The sequence below is a fragment of the Anabrus simplex genome, chromosome 6 (assembly GCF_040414725.1).
Source record: "Anabrus simplex isolate iqAnaSimp1 chromosome 6, ASM4041472v1, whole genome shotgun sequence".
NCBI lineage: Eukaryota > Metazoa > Arthropoda > Insecta > Orthoptera > Tettigoniidae > Anabrus > Anabrus simplex.
In genome coordinates, this window is record NC_090270.1 from 67,945,240 (window position 1) to 67,971,317 (window position 26,078).

At 40.3% G+C, this 26,078-nt stretch overlaps 1 protein-coding gene across 1 annotated transcript in view; it reads right to left on the reverse strand.

Annotated features, from left to right (window-relative positions):
- Positions 1–671: 671 nt before the first annotated feature.
- LOC137501285 (putative serine protease F56F10.1) overlaps positions 672–26,078 on the reverse strand; it is an 86,472-nt gene continuing 61,065 nt past the window's right edge. Inside the window, exons 7-9 of the mRNA XM_068228231.1 lie at positions 20,441–20,561; positions 12,579–12,748; positions 672–858 (exon numbers count right to left, since the gene is read on the reverse strand). Of these exons, the coding sequence (XP_068084332.1) occupies positions 740–858; positions 12,579–12,748; positions 20,441–20,561 (410 nt within the window). The 3' untranslated portion in view covers positions 672–739. The remainder of the gene's footprint in view (positions 859–12,578; positions 12,749–20,440; positions 20,562–26,078) is intronic.

The window sequence follows — 26,078 nt, forward strand, 5'->3', positions numbered from 1 at the left end:
TAGGTTCGAACCCCACTGTCGGCAGCCCTGAAGATGGTTTTCCGTGGTTTCCCATGTTCAAACCTGGCAAATGCTGGGGCTGTACCTTAATTAAGGCCATGGCCACTTCCTTCCCACTCCTAGTCCTTTCCTGTCCCATCGTCGCCATAAGACCTATCTGTGTTGGTGTGACGTAAAACAACTAGCAAAAGTGAGGAGCCTAACAGAAGTAATTGAAAGCAAGGCCGGACTCAGCTTGGGGAACCATGGTCGCTAACACAGCTTCTCATGTTAAAAGCCACTGGTTCCCCTTTAGTCAATTTTACGTCAGACATTCAGAGAATACCACGGATCTATTCTAATACCCCAACCCACTGGGGGTGCCGACAATGAGTTCTCTTGCTGACTCTGGCATTTCTTCCACTTAGTTTTGCACGCCCCCACAATTTCATCTTTCCTGTAATCTCCATTAATCACTCGTTGTTCTCTTTCTAGTTTCAAGATTGCTGTGGCCAGCACATTCATATTGTGTGATTACTTGTTTTAAAACTGTTATTAATCTCACATTATAATGATTGTAAAATGCGTCTATGTTATAGGAAGAATGTGAATGCCATTGACTTTATTTCTGTTTAGGTATTGAGAGGAACGTTGTTGGGGTGTTTTAGAATGAGAAATTAAAAAGAGAAGGGTTATATTTCATCAGATGAGCAACTTTATTTCTTGTGGTACATTATTAGTAACGGATAGTAGCCTGCTGTTAAAACCAGCCACGAACAATGGACTCAATTTCATCAAACATTTGCATCCATTTCGGTTTTCTCACGTCGTATGTTGAAAAGTATTTCCTCATTTGGAATGGTTCACAGTGGTACAGTCCTGTAACAAATAAGAACACACTTAGAAGTATGATGAACATAAGGAATGGACCAAAATTTTGACACATGGTAATCTTTGTCCTTCCAACTAGACTGCTGCTCAGCCTGTAGACATTAAATTTTCATGGTTCAAAGTGACATCCGCAGATACATTACTTGACTTTTCTGTCCACGGTAGTAGTTCATTTGAATAAATCCTTCTGTTGTAAGAAGCGATTAGAAGGTACCCTAGCGAAGTGTGGCAGTTCTTCTATTTGAACTTGTGTAAACCCCTCACTTTGAAACATTGCGTTGTGATATCCTTTGGTCAATACAAAGGGTATTACTTTTGCGGCACTAGAGAGTCTTTTACTTTCACATCCTTCATGGTCCCTTCGTTCTTTTTTACCCGTGGCTTTCCATTTTCACATCAAGCAAATGCTGAAGATGAACCTTAATTAAGGCTTTCTTACTACCCCTAACCCTTTCGTATCCTATTGTCGCTATAGGACCTATCTGTGTCGGTGCGACGTAAGCAATTTGCAAAAAGAAATATATTTTTGCCGATACATTTATTGTCCATATTTTCTTATTTTATTCTGTTCACTGTTAAGAGGGTGTGGTTACCTAGCTGTACTTCCCCTTAAAACAACAACCACCGCTACATACTGCACCGCAACTCTGCTGGTCAAAACTTGTTCTCTTTTGATCTTGGCGATATCGGAATTTTTGAGGCCTAGTTGCGTTTACATATCTTTCGTGGCCCCTCTCCTTCTTTTCCCGATTCCTTCAGTTAAAACGTGTTATCACAGTACGTTTTGGTTAGCATTACCGTGAGTCGTAGAAATTGCTGAATATTGTAGTGTTTGTAGTGTCTATGTGAATTGAACTGAATTGTATGAGGTATTCTCTGAGAGGTCGGATTTCCGTCCCTTCCTCTTTCTGGCAATAACCAACAGTCCAGGTGCATTCCTTACGAGGCCTAGTGTTCACAGTTCACTATCCCCTGGTATGGGTTGGAACAAATTTGTTACTCTCCTTCTGTCTCTGTCTCGTTCTAAATGCATTCCTTATGCTCGTAAATGCGGGTAACATATACGCCGAACGCAGAACGGAACAAAGCGTGTAACACTCGCGATAATGTACGTTTCGAGGTTCTAGCGAACGATAGTACAGCTCGTCCCACGAGTGGGGAAACCCCAAGGTTGTACTCGCCAGGTCTGGCCAGGCAGGTTCTCATCCACGTTTCACAGGTGGGGGGTACCGCCCTCGTAGAAGTAATGGGAAGAAGCAGTTCACCTCTGGGAACTAGTTCATTCATCTCGCTCCCAAGAAAGAACTACTTCAAAATGTGTAACTTTCCCGCCAGAGTACTGTGCAACCGCGAAGTAGTTCGTCCGCGAACAAGTTCCTTCTCATTCCCTTCACATTTCGATCATATACACTGCTGTTTGTAGAAAGTGAAACACCGAGAACGAGAGCTATGATCACAATGCAATTTATTCCACATATTAGGGACATGACAAGACACAAATGATTACAATTACAGAACAATACACGAACAGAGACCGTGGAAATTCAGTACGGCGTAGCGCCACCACGCGCTGCAATCAGAGCCGCTAGACGTCGTGGCATGGAATCAAAGAGGGCCTGAATATCATGCTGGGGAATATTCTGCCACGCGGTTTGTAGGCGCGCCCATAAATCAATAACAGTGGCTGCAGGAGGACCTGAACGAACAAGGTGCTGACCGACCATATCCCAGGTATGTTCAATGGATTACATATCCGGCGAACGGGCAGGCCAGGGAAGCAGTGGTACCCGTCGTTCTTCGAAGAAGGCTTGCACATTCTTCGCCACATGCGGCCGGGCATTGTCATGCTGGAATATGGCGTCTGGAACGGCCTGAAGGAGGGGCAGTGCCTCGGGCTGTAAAACATTCCATAATTTAGCGGTAGTTGTTCAGATTGCCCTCAAGACGTAGGAGGCGAGATCGCATGTTATAGGCAATTGGGCCCGAAACCATCACACTTGGCGTTTGTCCGCTATGCCGTTCAACAATACACTCTGCCAGATGGTGTTCACCACGGTGGCGTCTAACGCGTATGCGGCCATCACTGTAGGACAAGTTGAAGCGTGACTCGTCCCAAAACACTACATTTTGCCACTCAGCACGCCAGTGTCGGTGTTCACGTGCCCATTGCAGACTACGGCGTTGGTGGTTGCTGGTCAATGGAAGCCGGCGCAATGGCATGCGTGCCACCAGTCCGGCCCCCAGAAGACGGCGTCGAACCGGCGATGCAGACATCCCCATGCCCGTTGCAGTGCTCCAACGTCGAGCCAACACCGTGGACGAAGCTGTTCAGTCCGTTACGGCCAAGCGGACAAGATGGCGGTCATCTCGCGCTGTGGTCACATTGTGTTGTCCAATACCCTGTCGGCGCTGTGTACGGCCCTCGTCTCTCCACTGGTTCCACATACGCCTCACTTTTGAAGCAGCATACCCTGTACGAGCCGCAATGTCGCGGAACGACAGACACATCTCCTCGAGCCCTATCATTCTACCCCTTCGAACGCACTCACACGCTGATATTCCCTCCTGTGATGTCGGCGAAGCATAGTGGCTCTTAGGTACACGTTTCCACTTCGTATGACGGCTCCGCACTGGCTGAGCGTTGCGTAACACTACCCTGGCCGGTCACACACAGAAGGGCACTGCTGGGCCTACGTGCACGCCACCTCTCTGCAATTTAAAACACTTATTATGGTTCCACTGTTCTACACGTCCTCTGATTTTGGCGTGTTTCAAACCATTGCTTCTGAGTGTTTCACTTTCTACAAACAGCAGTGTAGTATTAATACTCTAAGGCTTTACACAAGGCTTCATCGCTTCGCGAGCTTTACAGAACGAGGAAGTACACAAAGTGGACAACAGGTAGCACACAGGTGCACTTCTCTATAGCATTCGTAGATGCTACAGAAATGAACGCTCCTATTACTGGTAATGTCAGTTCACACTCTCTAACGCTGACCCCAATCCCTCAGGAATGTAAGCGTAGGAAAAATCTATTTCTTTTCAAGGATAATATAAATTTCTGTTAAATATTTTCGACTTGAAAATGAGTTGTTTTAAACGCTGATCTGTTATCGCAAGAGAACCCTTTCCTTGGTGGTGATTTCATCCCCTGACTGAAACGTAAATTTATAACATCTGAGCGGTGGTCAACTTTTTCCCACCGGTGGCGCTAAACGTCAAGGCCCATTTAAGTAAAACTACTTTAAATAGTTCTGTAGTAGATTCAGACTAGTCAATACGGATAAACAACCATAGTAACCTATCATGGTTAAGTTTATCAACAGACTCCAACACTCTCGCTCCCACGAAAGAATTACTTTACGAACTACCACTTCACGAACTACTTCAAAATGTGTAATTTTCCCGCCAGAGCACCCTGCAACCGGTGAAGTATTTCGTCCGCGAACAAGTTCCTTCCCATTCCCTTCACACTCGTGAAGTTCTACAGTTCGCGAAGTAGTTCTCGAGAGACGAGTATAGAACGCGCACTTTTTAGTGATAGATTTTTGTACTGGGTTGAGGAGTAAGGCGGAAGCACTGCCGGTTCCGGTAATACTGCCAACTGAATGGAAATGAAATCTGAATTGAATCGATAATATGATCGATCGATATGAATATTCTAAACCTTTATTATCTCACACCAACAACTGTCACATACACAATATATAATACTATATAACATTTCTCGATGCGAAACTTGTTCCTAGCATGACTTCTACAGTTTGGCTTTGCTGTGTAAACGACAACAGTACGAGTACGTAAAGTGTACGCCAGATGTCGCACAGCGATCATAAGCGATTCTTAGTTTGTGTTTCAAAGGTTGCCAATACGAATATCGAAGGTAACCGAAGTCGACCGATTCAGCACTGGAGTGTAAATCTATCGCTAAAAAGTGCTCAGATAATAGCACTTCACAGTTCGTGGGAATGAAGTAGTTCCCGACATCTAGTTCATTTGCGAACTACCTTCGCGAACTACCCATCACTACCTCGTAGCGAGTTGCCGTCCTCCGCGCAGTCGTCATCGCTTATAATCTTAAACGTACAATTGTATAGAGCGCGAGGAGCAAGCTGGCTGTGATAGTAACGTACTTGTCTGTACAGCCAATGCCTTTCTACCTCTAAGTACAAATTAAAGGGGATTGTCTGCAACTGTGTACTTGTAAGCAGGGGCGAGGCGTCAGGGGAGACAGGGTAGACAGCGTGTACCCTTCACATTTTGTGAACGAAATCTTATCTAGTTAACTTTTTATAATAAGTATTTCCACATTCACGACATTATTGTATTCTCCGCTTTACTTATTTTCGTCAAATTTCGGCAATACTAGGCCTCGCGTTAGTTACACGAAGCACGTAGGCGAAAGTAGACGCTGTCCATTCTGTGTATGTTCCCTTTGATTTTCAAAGCTTTCAGATAGAGCAACACTAACGCTATCTGTAGGAGCTGACTGTGCAACTATGACTTTCCTATAGCGAGATTTCTCCGCCCAGTAGACAGACTTGCCAGCGTCTCTTGTTGCAGTCATTGGCTAGTATTTGGATCTCAGGTATAAATGTGCTCTTATTGGCTACCATCTCAGACATGCTTTTAATGTAATTAATTTGAATTTACTTTATTATAAGACACGTCTCAAATTAAAATAATATTCAAATACGAAATATAGCACACTTACACCTAATAAATGAATGACACCATGAAAACCTTTCAAATGCGTTCATTTTCTTACCCACCAATATTAGTCACGATGTTATAACCCCAACAATTATTGGCTTACATTCTTAATAATGAACTCCAGAGTGTACATAAAGAAACAACAAAATTGCTTAACTTGATGCCGTATATTCCGTTAACGTCAGTTTCTAGCGATCACGCAATGGGTGCCTTCAAACGAATTAAAACCTATTTAAGGAATTCGATGACCAACCATAGACTGTCTAACTTGGAAACTCTAGAAGGAACTGTTGTGGCATCTTAGCAAGACCCCCGACTTCAAAACGAGAGTAATATATATATTTGCTGAAATGAAAAACAGACGGATTGAACTCATTTACAAGAATATTGTTTAAGGTGACTTGTACGAAAGCCTATTTATTTCTTATTTCTCTTATTAAATCTACATAGAAATGAAATATATTGCTATTTCTTATTCTAAAAGTATGTTGTTATTTGACAACTCCCGCTGCCTATTTAGTCTATATTTAAAATAAAACGAGTGCACGTAGGCTTATAGTTTGTTATAGGATTTGTCTTATTTTCAGTCATTAATATAATATTAAATATAGATCTGTATGCGTTGGAAACAAAATTCAATATATAATATGATTAAAATAGTTTAAAGTAAAAAAATCTCTGTCTACCCCCTTACTGAGTTCACGCTTCGCCACTGCTTGTAAGTACGTACACAGATCAGTTGTATATTCGCACTTGTAACTGCAGCATCTCTTTCAGGAAAACTAAATCGATGGCAGAAGAGGCGACTCAGGCCAGGCCGGGAATACGACCCAAGGTGGAGTTCAGCTTCACCCCGGGTTTCACGGACGCCGTCTCGCAGTTCTTCGGCTCTACTACACGCCCGGTGAGGTTACAGATGTTGAGGTACGTCGGGTCGTCAGGCTGTTGGAATTCTACGCCAACAACGTGGGTAGCAGCGCACCCAGCCATGCCATCGAATTCTTCCTCACGCGAGGCTGAAAATCCGGACCAGAAACCAGAAGGATCTAGACTTCTACCAGGGAGTCTTCGGCACCACCTGGCAGCTGGTTCGTATCCCCGGCGCGGGGTGCAGATTTGTAAGACCGGCGCTCATCATCCCAAGGGAGACAACCATCGTCGCCAAGCAGACATCCAGGAGGCAGAGGCACAGGCAGGTCGGCTGCCGTGGAACCCACGACTGCTTCTCTTACCATCGAGCGAGTTGCCGTGCGGTTAGGGATGCGCGGCTGTAAGTTTGCATTCATGAGATAGTGGATTCGAACCCCACTGTCGGCAGCCCATAATATGGTTTTCCGTGGTTTCCCATTTTCACACCAGGAAAATGCGGTCTTGGGCTGTACAGTACCTTAATTCAGGCACGGTCGCTTCCTTTCCAGACCTAACCCTGTCCTATCCCATTGCCGCCATAAGACCTATCTGTGTTGGTGCGACGTAAAGCAACTTGTGAAGAAAAATTCTCTTTCCAGCCATGCTCAAATGACACAAACTGTGCATCTTAACTTTAGACAGAAAATCACTACCAAAATAAACATAAACTCACGACTGACCAACACAGACTAAAGCAATAACGGTAGGTGCATGCTATTGCTGAGTGCGTGAGTCAACCACATCTCTATTCCTCGCAATAACAGTGTGCACTTCTTTCTTGCATTCTTTCTTATGCGGTGGTGGTGTGGTGATTTTTGTTTTAGGAGGAAATACAACCAGGCAACCATCCTCTACGTAACACTAATCAGAGAGAGAGAGAAAATGGAAGGGATCCGACACTTCTAGTGCTCCAATACCACCGAGGTCGAAAAGAAGGAGAGTTGACCTAGGAAGGTCGGATAGAATACATAAAAGTGAGGAGCCTGGCACAAGTAAGTGGAAAGAATGCCAGGGCGCAGCTAAAGGCCCCGTAGCCGCCAACGCTCCAAAGTTCAGAGACCCTGGGGCCCCGTTTAGTCGCCTCTTACTACAGGCAGGGGATACCGTGGATGTTATTCTACCGCCCCCACCCACAGGGGTTCCTTCTTATGCTACTCACTACTGTAGTTCACTATATCACTGCCCAAAAATATTAACATTCATACGCATTTAAAAGACATTAAACCGAGCTCGATAGCTGCAGTCGCTTAAGTGCGGCCAGTGTCCAGTATTCGGGAGATAGTAGGTTCGAACCCCACTGTCGGCAGCCCTGAAAATGGTTTTCCGTGGTTTCCCATTTTCACACCAGGCAAATGCTGGGGCTGTACCTTAATTAAGGCCACGGCCGCTTCCTTCCCACTCCTAGCCCTTTCCTGTCCCATCGTCGCCGTAAGACCTATCTGTGTCGGTGCGACGTAAAACAACTAGCAAAAAAAAAAAAAAAAGACATTAACCTCCGGAAGCCAGGCCGGATATCTGAGGGTTCGGATACCAGAGGGCGTAGTATATTATTATTAATAATAATAATAATAATAATAATAATAATAATAATAATAATAATAATAATAATAATAATAATAATAATAATAATAATTGTTCCGAGGTATTTGTGGACCGCAGAAGTGATAGAAGGTGCCGGGGTGAATGGGTCTAACTACAATGTCAAGAAAAAATTTAAAACTCAAACTGGGTTATATTTTCTTAAATAACAAAATTTTCATAACATTGAAATGTCAGGTACACTGACGAATTCTAGACAAGACAAGAAATCTAAAATTTAGTGACTGTTTAAAAAAAACTGGGCTTCAAACCCCTCACTTTACAATTCTTGAGCTCCTAGCTCAAATTTACAAAAAGGCACAAATTTACACAAGGGCAGAAATCCTTCAATACATGGAGCGCTTGCTCCCAACTCACAATATCAAGCCTCCCAGAGGCACTTTTACAACACTAGAAAAGAGCTGACGTGCTCTCAGTTTTCCAATCCTATTCAAGGCGATATCAGAAAATTACAATCACTCGCCATCAAGGGTCAACTTACACATTCGAAAATGAGGTATCTAGTACCCAACCTATTGGGCCGTCGCGGAAAGAATCAGGTTAAGTAAATGGCCCGAAACACAAATTGAATGGAGGCGAGTACTTGCACTCCTAGATATGAATTCTTAAAACCAAAGGGCACTAGGCCGATGAAACAGGGGCTATTTCCAAACTATGGAGGTGACCTGTGTAGGAATAAATTAAGACATTACGGAAAGGAAGAAAACCAGTTACAAAACATAGTCACCTCAAACCAATATGAAGGGGAGCTCGAGAGGGAACATCACTCTCTATCCCCGATTTACAGTTAAAGATTTTATGAAGTTTTTTCATTAGCCGGCAGAAAATTACATTTGCAGGAAAACTAGGTTACATAGTTAATTATTCGGACCTTTCACTCAGGTTAAACTGCGTAGCTAGCAAGAAATAAAGATGTTATATGGCCATTACCTTGTCGGTGTACTGCTGCCTGATGAACGAGGTGCCTCCCGCCTCCTGCTTGACACACACGCTAAGTTAAATGACTATTAATTGGCCAAGAGACGAGAAAATCCGCAGTTTATAAACCCTCGGGGAAGTTCGAGACCATTCCAGATTAAACTAGCCACACCCTCTCACGTTTATTGGGTACATTAAAAGTTACATTCAAAATCGAAGAAGAAGGCTGTGATAGGTTGAAAATTAATTAAAGAAATTTGGGATTGTCTAGATTCAAAACTGGCGGAAATAAAAGATAAATATTGCCAACCCAAAAATAAATGAGCATCAATTAGTAAAAAAAAAAACCCGTATGTATACAAAACTTCTTTAAATCTAATATTCTTTCACTTCGCACCAGGGTGCATGATCATTGGTTTTTTGTAGTGACATCAATGGAAGAAAGTCCAAACTTCTTGATGAATGGCAAACAAACAAAAAAAAAAAAAAAGAAATTCATACAGTACAGGAAACTTCACAATAACAAAATTGTATCAGATTTTAGTGGTGACACCTTCAGAGTAAAGTTCTAACTTGTTGTATTATTGGTTTCACATTTGGTAGATAGAGGAGTTCTTTCAGGCGCTCATTTTGAACGCGCGGTGTAGAGGTGTACCTCCCGGTGCAATAATAATAATAATAATAATAATAATAATAATAATAATAATAATACAATCCACTGGTATTCTGGATACCAATTGTTTTTCGCGACCTTCATTTGGAAGAAACAGGCCTAAGACCAGAAGACGCGCGCAGATGAGAACTCTTCAGAACAACCATCGTGACTTTTGGGACTTTCAGGGATGCGAAGTGGACAACTGGAGCAAACTGGTCGGATGAACGCCGTGCTCGACAGAGCGAACTAGTGAAAACCTTCTGGATCAATCGAAAAGTGAGTAAATGTCAGAATGTACAATGAAACTTATCGTGGTCCCTTGCAGTCCGACAAACAAACAAACAAACACAAACAAACAAACAAACAAACAAACAAACAAACAAACAAACAAACAAACAAACAAACAAACAAACATACAAACAAACAAAAAACAGACTGACTGACTGACTGACTGACTGACGGACTGACTGACTGACTGACTGACTAACTAACTAACTAACTAACTAACTCAGTAAATAAATAAATAAATAAATAAATAAATAAATAAATAAATAAATAAATAAATAAATAAATAAATAAATAAATAAATAAATAAATAAATAAATACATAAATAACTAAATAAATAAATAAATAAATAAATAAATAAAATAAATAAATGAGTAAATATATAAATTAATTAAATGTCCATAACTATTTAGTGAATTTGTATATTTCTATCCTTAGCTTCTTATTCCTAGTATTTTATAATCAGCATACGTTTAACAAGTATAATATTGTAGTGTAGTTATTCAAACAGTATGTTTCCTGATGGCATTATCGCCGTGAAATCTTTATGTAGTATACTCGTATATATATAATTTCCTTCGTCTGACAGACATATATATGCGTTGTACGGATGTATTTCGACGAACAGAGTTGCAATTGAGAGCTAGTTAATCGTTCGAGGCATATACCGCATATATATACACTGACTGACAGAGCAAATGCAACACCAAGGAGGAGTGGTCAGAACTTTATGCTAATTGCAGGGTAGACTGACGTCACTGAGGTATGCTCATGATGTGAAATGCGCCGCTGTGCTGCGCACGTAGCGAACGATAAATGGGACACGGCGTTGGCGAATGGCCCACTTCGTACCGTGATATCTCAGCCGACAGTCATTGTAGAACGTGTTGTCGTGTGCCACAGGACACGTGTATAGCTAAGAATGCCAGGCCGCCGTCAACGGAGGCATTTCCAGTAGACAGACGACTTTACGAGGGGTATGGTGATCGGGCTGAGAAGGGCAGGTTGGTCGCTTCGGCAAATCGCAGCCGATACCCATAGGGATGTGTCCACGGTGCAGCGCCTGTGGCGAAGATGGTTGGCGCAGGGACATGTGGCACGTGCGAGGGGTTCAGGCGCAGCCCGAGTGACGTCAGCACGCGAGGATCGGCGCATCCGCCGCCAAGCGGTGGCAGCCCCGCACGCCACGTCAACCGCCATTCTTCAGCATGTGCAAGACACCCTGGCTGTTCCAATATCGACCAGAACAATTTCCCGTCGATTGGTTGAAGGAGGCCTGCACTCCCGGCGTCCGCTCAGAAGACTACCATTGACTCCACAGCATAGACGTGCACACCTGGCATGGTGCCGGGCTAGAGCGACTTGGATGAGGGAATGGCGGAACGTCGTGTTCTCCGATGAGTCACGCTTCTGTTCTGTCAGTGATAGTCACCGCAGACGAGTGTGGCGTCGGCGTGGAGAAAGGTCAAATCCGACAGTAACTGTGGAGCGCCCTACCGCTAGACAACGCGGCATCATGGTTTGGGGCGCTAATGCGTATGATTCCACGTCACCTCTAGTGCGTATTCAAGGCACGTTAAATGCCCACCGCTACGTGCAGCATGTGCTGCGGCCGGTGGCACTCCCGTACCTTCAGGGGCTGCCCAATGCTCTGTTTCAGCAGGATAATGCCCGCCCACACACTGCTCGCATCTCCCAACAGGCTCTACGAGGTGTACAGATGCTTCCGTGGCCAGCGTACTCTCCGGATCTCTCACCAATCGAACATGTGTGGGATCTCATTGGACGCCGTTTGCAAACTCTGCCCCAGCCTCGTACGGACGACCAACTGTGGCAAATGGTTGACAGAGAATGGAGAACCATCCCTCAGGACACCATCCGCACTCTTATTGACTCTGTACCTCGACGTGTTTCTGCGTGCATCGCCGCTCGCGGTGGTCCTACATCCTACTGAGTCGATGCCGTGCGCATTGTGTAACCTACATATCGGTTTGAAATAAACATCAATTATCTATCCGTGCCGTCTCTGTTTTGTCCCCAACTTTCATCCCTTTCGAACCACTCCTCCTTGGTGTTGCATTGTCACTGTCAGTCAGTGTATGTTTTTTCTGTTCGTAGAATAGGCTATTTTATTTCTGGTAATATTTATATATTATTTAATATTTCTTTGAAAATATAAAATAATATCTTTTCATGAATCACGGATGGGGTTTTCAACGAGTACGGTTAAGAGTTGTAGAATGTTACTTGACAGTTTTAGAACTGAGTTCTAAAACTTTTGATGTTAGAGTATTTTCTCACTAATTGAAAACCGGATGATAATTCAGATGTATTGATTACCCAACACAAACGCATCAAAATAAGTAAATAATATAGAATAACAAATGTAAAAATGGCTTGGAAACCATAATGTAACAAGTTGATCAAAATAATGAGGCAACATTAAAAAAGACCAAGTAAAGAAATGCAAAACGTGACGAAAAAATACAATTAATATGCATTTCTGAAATGAAGTGGGCTACGATCAGGGTTTATGTATGTTATAGCAATGTGTATGAAGCACCAGTTAGAAAATGGCATGTTATCAAAATCCTGGCTCTGCAGATAAATTGTGTCCTTACTACTTACCTTCAAAGACGAATGCCCTTGCTGACTCGGAGAGGTCACTGAGTACACCTAACGGGCTCCAAGGGTCATTGGATCCGTGCATGAACACCACGTTTGTCACGTTCGGTGTTTTCCCACCATATCGCAGATTAGTTTTACGGACGTTCTCTTCAACCATTTCCAAAGTAATACTGCAACATTAAAGCAATGCCAGCAAGACATGCGCATTAGGAAACAAGCATATGAATTTAATTTGTAAAGAGAAGAAAATATTGGATCTCTCATTAAGAAATAGAAAACAGTTTATACCAGGTGGTCCGCCTAGGCCGTAAGTTCTACTTATAAGCGTGCCGCATACACTACTGATGAATGGGTTGTCTAACAACTGATTTTCACAGCCATATTACGGCCTGCAGGAAGGTTACGTCAGAATATGAAGAGATAACAACCGGACGGCCGCTCGCTTTATATTCCTTAGCGCTACCCGCTTAATGCACCCCCTTGCGTTAGGAAGCTTCGTTTTCGAACGCATAATAGTAGGCTGGTATTTGATACAGTAGCACTACAGTTGCTGACAATATACTGACAATAGCTGATGTGTTCAGCAACGACAAATACCCGGACATAGATTAAAATCTATGAAGAATGAGGTCGGAATGAATTCGAAGCTCGCAGACGATAATGCGCAGAAGTTTCCAAATAGTCGCCTGCCCTGTATACACGTATTTCACCGAATAGAGTTGCAATTAAGAGCTAGTAAATCGTTCGGGGCATATATCGCATCTAATTTACTTTTTGATAGATTGGAATGTCTGTACTGTGCGCGTGTAACTTAATGAGTTATAAAGTGTTATTTTATGTATATATTGCTTATACACAAACGCACACTGTTAGAGAACGTGTGTGTGGTAAAATGACTGCTATTTGTTTCACATCCGAAATATAGCACATTGTAGCGTTCCTTTGTAAACCAGCGATTAGGCATCCCATTGATCGTCAGTGCATCTGGGCACTTATAAATAGAATGTACGGGTCTGTAGGGCACCTGGTATAGAATAGGCGGTGAAGGGTACCAGTATGAGGAAAACGAATAGCAATTAGAAAGGAATAAATCAAAACTCTCAGGTTTTTCGGATGATAATGTTGTTTCATGTGAGTCTGTAGATAATTTGGTGAAAATTATTTAATTGTATGGGAAGAGGCTTGGATAACAAGTGCAGAGTGAATACCACGGATTGATACATTAGTAATGGAATGCAGACGAAAGTATTCAGGTGATGTGGCAAATGTCAGATTTGAAAATGAAGCCTTAAATGAAGTATAGTAAATAGATTTAATGATGTAGGAATTAGTAAGGATGAACACAAAACGTAAAAACGCTGAGTAAAAAGAAGTCTAAAAAAATGAATTTATTCGTATACTAGGAACACAAAATTCTGAACACGTTTGTGCGAAAAATGGCGTTAGATGGAAGTGAATCAATGATGCAAGATAAAAAGGAACACAAGTCTTCAAAATGTGGTACCACTGAAGCGATGGCAAGATAGGTAGATTATAGCACAAACAAAGGGATACTGAATCAAGTTGGTGAGGGATTTATGTTTTGTTAAAACTCGGTCAGGAAAAGAAAGTAGATTAATACGACGCATCTTGAGATACTCAAGTGTGGTTCAGTTGATTTTACAGGAAAAATTCCCCTGTGGGAAAAGTACGGGGTAAAATGATGGATGGAGACCAATGCATGCATTTGATAAACAACTTAGGATAGATAAATCACGTAATAGGTACACAGAGATGAAGATATTAGCATGGAGCTCATGAATCTCTGCATCAAAATAATCTATGGACTGATAGTGCTATCGTCATCGTCGTCATTATCATAATAATTTGCTCACAGTTACCTTCTTGCATATTTGAAGGTGAACCAAAAATTTCACTGACCGGGCGAGTTGGTCGTGCGTGTAGAGGCGCGCGGCTGTGAGCTTGCATCCGGGAGATCGTGGGTTCGAGCCCCACTGTCGGCAGCCCTGAAGATGGTTTTCCGTGGTTTCCCATTTTCACACCAGGCAAATGCTGGGGCTGTACCTTAATTAAGGCCACGGCCGCTTCCTTCCAACTCCTAGGCCTTTCCCATCCCATCGTCGCCATAAGACCTATCTGTGTCGGTGCGACGTAAAGCAAATAGCAAAAAAAAAAAATTTCACTGTCATCATATAAAGTGACTAGATTGGTACGCCTGTGGGAGGTGGGATAGAAAACAACCAGGGATAAAAGGGGCTATCAGCTTGGGAACTTATGTGACCGAATACTCTTAATTTCTCCTGACCCCGACGGTAATAAGTTTGGAAAGCCCAGCGAGACTTTCATCTTCTCGCCATTCGTGGTCTTTGTTTATCTATTGCCGATAAGCAACTCCTTCAAGAGGTAAACATTATTCTTTTCACCCTCTGTTTACTAGGGCTCAGATTTCGCCTAATTACCTATCTTTTTCCTTAAGAGAGGAACGTAGGTTTTAGCACATACATTGGTTTTAATGTAATTATATTAAAGCTATTTTTTAAAAGTTGCCTATTATAGCCTATTTCATCGTTAGTACCTATTTGAAGCACAGTTAACTATTTATTACATTTTTAATGTTTAGATATATTCGTTTACAGTACAGACAAAATTGTATGTGGTTTTCCTTGAACGTGTAAGCTAGTACCTTCTTATTTTGAAATTCTCCATAATTAAAATATGAGGATAGATGTAAGGTGAAATTAGGGACTTCGGTAGACAGGAGTTGATATTTTTAATTATGTCTCAATGCAGCTGAGCGTTCTCGAAACAATTCTTGGTTTTAATGCGGAAGGAAAAGTAAGCAAAAGCAGCTTTGAACGATGGTTGTGGTAAGAGTCTTGGCAACTTTTTCTTGCTCGCATTTGGGCAACCGTCATATGTCTTGGAAAGCATGACACTCATAGTACAGGTGCTATCAAAAGTTTAAGGACACCGGCATAATTCATGAACGTGATTCCTGTCCTAACACTTTTATGCCCAGGCATACGATTTTTTACAGGGAACTAGAACATAGAGCATTTAAGCAAATGTTTCTCTAAATATAAACATAATGTAGCACGAGAATTGTATGGCTGACAATTTCCGTGCTTATCCTACACCTGCTAAACCTGCTCAGGGTTGTTCATACATTTCCTTGCATCTCATTCTCCCCACTCCCGTCTGTTTACCTCCATTTGTCTGGTAGATCCCACTTTCATACGAAGAAAACCTAGTTGCCGTGACTTGTCCCAACGCTCGTACAATCAGTGGATCAACGGCAATCCAAAAATGTCCACAGATGGGAGAGTGGGTTCTTTTCTATCAAGCTTGTAAGAGAGAGGTAAATCACTCTTTCTTGAGCGGTAGAAACTAACTGTCTGAGAGATTGCAGTCTTTTAAATGAGAGAAATGGAGAAACTGGAAATATTTTATTTGAATACTCGACATGCAAGTAGCTGAGTTTCAATTTTTAAAGGGGGGAGACCCAGCTTAACAAAGGGAAAAAATATGTTAATATTCATTCGATCGTTAAATATGCTACAATTGTTGTTGACAATTGCTGCAGATATCCCAGTATTGCCATGCTTCCTAGGAACCAGAAGCAAATTCAATAATGTCACAAGTTTAAAAATTTTCATATTTTAAAATAAAATGTTCAAAATTTCCCGCCTTTTTAACAATACATCACTGTTTCCCTTACAAATTCCAAGTTTATAAGAATTTTCGTACTTTTCCTTTTTTAAAGTGTGTATCAAACTTCCAGTTACAAAATGAACCTCAATCATTAACATAGACTGTGATTTGGATTTTTTGTCGGGTTTTTATTCCGAGCACCAGACAATATTAATATTTTTGAAAATAAATACCGGTATGTTATATAAAATCCTATTGATCTGAATGAGGTACAGATTGTAGTACAATACTATGGGAGAAAACCCTGGAAAAATCATAATTATCCGTGAAACATTAGAAGAGTTATGAAGGAAACTGTGATATATTGTTAAAAAGGCGGGTAATATTGAACATTTTATTTTAAAATGTTATTGTACCGGTTGCTACACCTATACGCCGCACATTTGAATTTTCCGCCTTAAATTACTCCTCTACAGCTGAAACTCTGAACTTTAACAACTGCATTAATTCAACAGTTCCTCAGAAGATGCCACTGTGTGTATTTCGATTTGTTTTTGTTTTTTTGGTTTATCAAGAAGTGCTGACCTTCTCTGACAGATGGCTCTACTAAAAAACTATGGTCATGCACCCTGGTGCGAAGGGAAAGAACTTTTGAAGAAATTTTGTATTCGAAAGTTTGTCTTTACTAAATTTTGTTCTTTCATTTTTTGGGTTGGCAATATTAATCTTTCTTTCCACCTGTTTTGAACTCAGCCAATCCCGAATTTCTGTAATTAATTTTTGACCAATAGTGTCTTTCTTCTTCTTCGAGTTGATGTATAACTTTAGCTATCCAATAAAGTGGAGTGGGCGTGTCTTTATTGTTCATGGAAGGTCTCGAAGCTTCCACGAGGGTTTAAGAACTGCTGATTTTCAGGGCTCTTCGCCACTTCAACAACATCTTGCTTAGTGTATAAAAGCATAGCAGGGGGCGGGAAGCGCCTCTTTCTTCAGGCAGCCGTTCTTCAAGAAGGTAATGGCCGTTTAACATCTTTATTTCTTGCTAGCTCAGCAGTTTAACCCTCGGGGCAGGTCCGAAACCTTTAATATGTAAACAATCCAGTGAAATATGTAAAATCTTTCCGGTCTTTGTAAAATTTCCGTATAACTTTAACTGTAAATCGGGGATAGAGAGTGCCTTACCCTCTCAAGCTCCCCTTCATCTTGAAGTTGAGGTGACTACGTTTTTGTAACCTTTCTTCTATTCCTTCTTAATGTGTTAAATTTACTCTGTGTACGTGTCACCTCCATAGTTTGGGAATAGCCCCTGCTTATCGGCCTAGCGCCACTTAGGTTTTAACAAGCTTCATGTAGGAGTGTAAGTTCACGCCTCCATTCATCTTGGTATTTTGGGGCCATTTAATTAATTTGTTCTTTTTCCACGAAGGTCCAATAGATTGGGTACGAGATACCCCTGTTTACTTTTGTAAGTTGTGCCTTGATGGCAGTGAATCCTGATGTCTAGGTAATGCCTTTATAAGGCTTGAAAAATCGAGAGCGTCTCAGCTCTTTCTGCGTTTGAAAAATGCCTCTGGGAGGCTTGAGGTTAAAAGTTGGGAGCAAGTGCTCCATGTAATGAGGGTTTTTTTGCCCTTTGGTAATTTGTGGTTGTGAGCTGAGGGCTCAGGAATTATAACTTGGAGCTCGAAGCCCAGAATTTGCAACGACCTCTTAACTTGTGCTTTCCTTTGTAAAGTTACAATTGTACCTGATTTTTCTTTGTTATTTCACCTAGTGAAAATTTGTTATATCTTGTTGTCTTTGAAAATATAACCTTTATTGAAATTTTAATTAATCTTTCGGTCTTGTAGTTAGACCCATTACAGCCCGCACCTTCTTTCACCTCTGCTGATCCACCAAACCACGGTAACAGATATAATTAGAATTTTGACATTATCGAAGTTGCTTCTGACTGCTCTTAAGTATGCAAATCCCGGGATATGTGCAGCATTTGTCAACGACGTTTGTGGCGTATATAACAATCGAATGAATATTGGCCTATTTTCCCCGTGTTGAGCTAGGTCTCCCCCTCTTTAAAGAGGTTTAATCTGGAGTTGTAGAGTGTACCGCAGTGACTCCCCGGTGGAAAGGAGATTAGATACCTTGCTCGTGTTTTCAAGGCGATAAAAGTGATTAAGTATATTTGGAACTAATCGAACTTCACTGAATTTTCGCCCCATTACACCGTGTGATGTTGAAAGATCTGTCCGAAAATATTGAGAAATTATTGGTTATAAATTGACAATATTTACACTAAGCTTTAATAGAAAATCAAGTACTGAATTAATTAATTCCATGGTTATCCTTCTTGACTCTACCAGAAATGCCATTTTTGATATCTCTTTAACGTATTTAGGAAAACCATAAATTCAAAAAACACCTCTGGTAAAATATATTTGAGAATGACTTGCACGCGTCTTTGATTATTTAAATGACAGAATAGTGCGGATTTATATGCGTGATTTGAACATTTTTACTATCTATTTCCTGATATTTTAGTGCCTGTAAATCGGAGTACTAGTGATTGGTGTTACGGGAGGATAATTCCCTAGTCGTTTTTCACTTAAAACAGTAATTACTAACATCACCAAGGACCCCTTCCCGTTATACTCTGATTATTGTTAGATGCAGGCAAAACTGAAGTAATTAGTGATTACGGGACTATCGTTGGATAGTCATGTCATTTATGGGTAACTGCATTAAATGATTCGTTTTAAAATTCAAGTTTAATGTTTCTCAGGGAGCACGTGTTCATTTTTTATCTGTTTATTCGTAATTCCCCTTCAGTTATTTCGCTGCTATTTCTACCCTCTCCGAAATTCTTCCGTGACCACGGAGCCCGTACCTGAATCGTCATTACACACCTTCATTTGCACTTTTATAATCGCTACCTGATCTTCCCTGATCAACTCCTGTTCTCCTCTTCCGTCGAAGATATTAGGCATTTTGAGACGTAAGGCGTCTTTAATCTGCACCTGCCGGCCTGAGTAGCTGAAAGATAGAGTTGGGATCAGGTTCGATCCTGGCTCAGTCCGGTGGTATTTCAAAGTGCTCAAATACGTCAGCCTTGTGCCGGTAGATTTACAGGCACGTTAAAGAACTGCTGTTGGACAAAACATTGGCACCTAGGCGTCTCCGAAAGCCGTAAATTTTGTTAGTGAGACGTAAAATTACTATTAACATTGTTAATCATCTTCACGTCCCTCGCGGCCATGATCTGTCTTATGTCGATACATTATTCCTTAGGAGAGTCAGAATTCATATTTTATAATACTGATCAGTGTTGATAGGTACTTCCACTTTAAAACGTCCTACCTAGTCAGTACTAGCAAAAAGACGTATACATTCAAAACAATAAATAAAAGGTAGAGTCGTAGACGCGGTGAAAATGTAGGTGTTAAAATACCTATAGGCCGTCGATTTTTGACCAGAGCTGAATAAAACTGTCGAAATATGAACCCGGTTGTCCTCGCCGTAAAGAAGCCCTCACGCATCTATCTGGGAAGTCAAACTACTAAAATGAAAGAGAGATTGTAAAATATCAAGTTTATGAACAAAATGAAAGAAGAGGAGTAAAAAAAGACAATTTATGAACAGATAAAACACAAAACACAATTATACGAATCAAATATAACGTACTCACAGACCTTCAGCACGTAGATTGAATGGTGGGCAATCACAGTAAAAACAATCATAATTATATAATGCCCACATACGACTCCTCGTATATATTACAGATCCCAGCAATCTTTTAATTGTCAAACAATCCACTCACAGGGCCAGCTGTAAAACAGATCGGCTCACCTTAAGAAAACGACGACGACGACGACCACAACCACGACCACCACCACCACCACCACCACCACCACCACCACCACCACCACCACCACCACCACCACCACCACCACCACCACTACCACTAACACAATTCACTCTGCCATGCTCTTCCTTTCAAACTTTTGGTAAAAGTTCTGGTTCCCACCCTTTCATAGCACCAAATACGTTGTTTGAACAACAGAAAGCAGAAGATATAACAAAATACTGTACATCACCAATGAAATTTGAGTACGGATTGTTCTAGTGTTAACTTCTAAGGGAAATTTACGAATGAATGCGTATGAATATCCGTAAAGATTAAAAAGTGAGTCCTGATGTTCCCAAATACAACTTACTTCCATTGTTGGCATTGTTTCTCCCAACGATTCAGGTTATGCGTTACTCCAATTGGTTGTCTGTCCGAAGATAATGTCTGGAAATAGCCAAACTCGTTGCAACATTGGTACTCCCACATATCTGAAACAGAATGTAAATCAATCAATCAATCAATCAATCAATCAATCAATCAATCAATCAATCAATCAATCAATCAATCAATCAATCAATCAATCAATCAATCAATCAATCAATCAATCAATCAATCAATCAATCAATCAATCAATCAATCAATCAATCAATCAATCAATCAATCAATCAATCAATCAATCAATCAATCAATCAATCAATCAATCAATCAATCAATCAATCAATCAATCAATCAATCAATCAATCAATCAATCAATCAATCAATCAATCAATCAATCAATCACGTTCAAGACGTGAAAACTGGTATTTGGAATCTCCTGTAAAAGCAAAGGAACAAGCATATTTTTTCTGAAAATCCACTTAAAGGGAAATGTTAATGGGGGTTATTTCTTTTCGCGTCTTTAACATGTTTTTTTAGATATCCGATAGATATACTCATTTTAAAATGTCACCATTTTTGTGAGTCCTGTTCACCACCCCTTAAGTAGATTTTCTGTTGTTTATTTTTAACCAGCTGTTACCCACGGCTTCGCTCGCGAGTATTTGGTAAGTTGATAACAATTAATTGTTCCTCGGTACTGCACTAAAATATTACCTGAAAATCCCTAAAGTATAAAAACTCACCGAAATATTGCATTTCATTTACTCCAGAACCTCTTCGTAAACCACGTTTGTGGCATTGCGTTTTGGGGCTGATATGACCAGGCTACTGGCAGAGCTAAATCCGGAACATGTGACATGGAACTCTACATGTGAGAAACAGTCCTCTTTTAAGTCGAAACAAGTATCTTTATTTCTAGAGGAGATTCAAAATACCGACTCTCACGTCTGTAACATCTTAGTTTCTGAGATATAAGTATCCTCACTAAGAGAATTAAAATCCTTCTTCACTTAATTTCGATCTTCAGCTTAAGTTGATTTTCCGAAAACAAAAAGTACTTTTTCCTTTACATTTAAAAGGGAGTACTGTGCCTTTTCTTTGTTAGCAGTGAAGTTTTTTCTGGAGCAAAAATTGTCGCTATGCCACGAGAAGGTCGGAAATAACACGTTAAAACATTCATAAATGTCAGAAAAATGATGCTTTCACCAGGTACAAGCAAGGGAATGAAATATGAAAGGCGGTGAAAAAAGAAAGAATACAGAATATTGTTAAAATTTATTATTGAAAAAAAAATTCGATTTGGAAAAGAGCTACGAGTGGATCGCGACAGCAGTTAATTCAAGAAGGAGGCTAAACGTGAAAACGGAGGTTGAAACTAAAATATAAATAGGGATATTCGTCGACAAGCGCTCTGCAAGACATCTGCATTACAGAATTTAGACAGATTTGTAAAATAAAACGGCAGAGTTGGGCCAGCATATCACGTCATTCCTACGTTACGATATACCGAGAAGGCGACGTACCCAGCGAGAGAATTTAATCTCAAGACATTAGAAAGGAATAATCACTTGTGGAGCAAGATATAGGAAATGAAATAACGTACCGACTGAAGCTTTAATAGTCATATTGACAAAATACAGAATTTTAATATGATGTCGTTATAAGAAGCATTAGTAGCAGAATATTACTAGATCATAGCAGGCCTTGTAATCATAAGATGACGAAATGACCATGTCAATGTGTATTTCTGTTTCAACTGCGCAAGAAACCAGCTACGTCATGTGCTAGAAAGGCTGAGGCGCAGGCTACCTGGATTATGGGGACACGAGCCGACAAATCAATCCCATGATGACCGAAGAAGACCAAAGACCTTCCCAGACGATCCCAGGAGGCTGATAGGAAGTCGTGAATGCAAATACAGGATGTCCTAGCCAGCTGGACATGTAACAGCGACGAGGGAAGCAGGAGAAAAAGATATGTCATTTAAGTCCATCCTATGTGAGTAATTCAAACAATATTTTTGTGTGAGAAGTGCAATTTTATATTTTCGTGAAATATGCATGTGAAGTGCTATACTAAGTTATCCAAAGAAGTGATGTTACGTGAAAAGTCAACCAAATTAATAAAATTAGAGGTTATTACGTAGTAATCTGATCAGAATAACAAGTTCATTGGATTAGAAAGTATTTAACCAGTGAGAAGCAAACCTTGCGTTCGTAATGTTGTCAATGTTGAATGAAAAGAGGTTAACCTAGCTTAAAATCAGACGTGATACGACATTGTGGTTAATATTAGGCCTATATTAGGGCATAATACTGCGAAGCGGAGTTGATATATAATCGTACACAGGTTATTGCAACGTCTTAGGAAGACATATGAAGATAGTTAATGGAACGTGAAGAAAATTCAGAACAGAATGGGATTATTAAATGAATGAATAATGATTATATAGTAACATGCGTCAAATTAAAATGGGTTATTATGCTTAGTGTAATGTAAAGGGAGACATGAGGTGTGTAATATGAAGTAGAGGAATTATATGTGAAGAATGGTCGAGTATTATGAAGAGTAATGATGATGATGATTATTGTTTCGTCGAGAGTGAAGAAATAGATAATTTTAACGACGGCGTTAGGTCAATTGACGCAATTTCAAGGTAGAGGATTAGTTGTACTTGGTTCTCTTAAGCATGTTAGTTCTTCAGAAATCCACATATAGTACCGAATACGATCTATATAACGGGCCTATGTTGACAAATACCTGTAGATCATCAAAAACATCCACATAGGGAAGATAACACGAATGTAGCATATATTAGTACGTATTTCTATCGTAAAATATTTTCATTCCAGCAAGAAAAGTTAGAAAGCCTATTTGTTTGCATTGAATGATATCACTGGTGATATTATCCGTATTTGAAGGTTGACAGTAACTGACAGGGTCTTCTTACAAGTTAGACTACTCAATATCTAGAATAATTACATTGAATAGTCATCAGATATGAGTGATAGCATGATGACAGATCGCGAGTAATTAATGTGTTGGCACTTAAATTCATTTTTGAATTTAATATTTATTTTTAATGAACAACATTAGTAAATGACAATAATGATACTCGTATTTCAATTGATTTTTGAATGAAGTGATGACTTAATGAATTATCTTTTGTTCCATATAAAGTGAATAACGACGATGAGAACTTTGAAATAGTTTACAAAATAGTTTCTTTTTATCACATTTAATACATATGCTGATAATGGAATATGGACAGCTATTGATAAGTGAACCTAACATACTGTGAATTGATTAGGTGATGTATGTGTAAATAAAGTGAAAATTTTAAGAAACCATATCATGTAATGACAGTTGAGAGGAGGAAATGTGATTTATATTACCATAAGTAATCTGCATCAGAGACATTTTCCAGCTCCCAGTCAAACTTGTATGTATTTAGATCTTGTTCTTTTCAATTTAATTAGAGGACACTTTCCTTGATTTTAAAATATTTTGAGAATTAGATGAACTTCAAAGTTAGTACATCATAATTAGATTCATTTTTATTTGAGATCAGATTATTTCATTAGCTTTTCAAGACTTTCCTCTTTATTTAATAAAATAGTATTAGAAAAACTTTATTACTTTTTCAATGATTTATTAGATTGGGAATCTAGCCTTAAATAATTGGAAGTTAATAATTAATGAAAAACTCTGCGCAAACGAACCGCATCGCGAACTGGTGACGTCCAATGCGTAGGTTATGTTTATTCAGCCATATACCCCGAGGGTTCACTCTCGATATCGACCTCATGACCCGAAATCAACAACGACTAGAAATTGATTATACATTGAGCTAGTCTGGATCTAATTGCTACTTGACCTAAACACGGGAACGGTGCAGTACAAATACCAATTTTCACGTCTGTAACATGTTAATTTAATGAGATGTACTCTAGACATACTCATTTTAAAACTGCCTCACTCCTTGAATGAGTGGTCAGCGTTGAGGCCTTCGGTTCATAGGGTTCCGGGTTCGATTTCTGGCTGGGTCGGGGATTTTAATCGTGTCTGATTAATTCATCTGGCTGGGGGACAGGCTGTTTGTGTTTGTGTGGACACTCTCCTCTCCATATTTACTCAACGCACCACACTTCCAACCACAACAGGAACACGCAATAGTAATTGCATCCCTACACATAGGGTTGACGTCAGGAAGTGCATCCAGCCGTAAAACAGGGTCAAATCCACATATGTGTGACACAGTTCGCTCCTCACTTCTTTTTACCTCACCGCTCTCGCCCTTAAGTGGATTTTTGAAAACAAAAATTTGTGTTGTTTTATTTTTAAGGGAAATTCCAAATGCCTATTTTGATGTCTGAAATATGTTAGGTTTTGTGTTATATTGCTGATAATTTCGCTGCTGTAAGCATACTGGAGCTGATGTTACCATGGTTATGGCAGTTCATTTCTTGATCCGATTCCTAGAGCAGGGTAGTGTGGTGCCAATATCTCAATAACGTTTGGATTTAGGGCCTAAAACATGGTCTTCAGGCCCTTAGTGCTTACCAAGTTTTATTTTTTGCGTCAATGTGCTTAAAATGAGCATTGGCTCGTCCTTGTATGACAAATTCGGTATTTCGCCTATATTAGCCTGGTAGTTTTTTATCCCCCACGTCGCCCCTCGAATTGTTTTTAAAATAAAATATAGCCTATACCACTCAGCGATAATGTATCTTTCCATTAGTATAAGAATTTTTAGAATAGGTCAAGTAGTTCCTGAGATTAGCCACTACATAAAACAAACTTTACCTCTTTATATATTAGAATAGAAGGAGATTCCAAATGCCAATTTTCATGACTGTAACATCTTCAGTTTTTGAGACATAATTATCCACATAAAAGGTATTCAACCAATTTTCAACTATTTTCAGCCCCATTAAAAGGATTTTCCGAAAACAAATACAGTAAATACTTGTCTCTTTATTTTTAAGTAGATTCCAAAAACCAGTTTTCACGTCTTTAAACTGTTCAGTGTTCGAGATATATTGATACACTCATTTTAAATATTCACCCTCCTCTTCACCCGCCTTGGCGACGGGATATCCAAAAGTCCTCTCTTAGTGAACACCTACATTGTAATATGAATGTATCCCCCAAATTTTATTTCTTTATGTCCAGTAGTTTTGGCTCGGCGATGATGAATCTCTCAGTCAGTCAGGACAAGTTATTTTTATACATATAGATTAATGCTACCTGCTTTACGTCGCACTAACTACTTTCATTTTTCGATGTTGCCCGTGTGCCGGAATTTTGCACAGAAAGAGTTCGTTTACGTGTCAGTAAATCTACCGATACGAGGATGACTTATTTGAGTACCTTTACTACCACCGGACTGAGCCACGATCGAACCTGCCAAGTTAGGGTTAGAAGGCGAAGGCCAGCACCGCAGCCATCAGAGCCACTGAGCCCAGCTCTAAATCATTCACTCCATTTATGAACCCACTGGTTGTGTTAAGAAAAACCCGACAGTTCATTAAGGGTATGTTGGCCGTGAGGGCGTTAAATTAGAAGTTGATACCTGGAAACGATCAAGTTCCAAGTATCAAGGAGTTTACTGGGAAGTATCGATC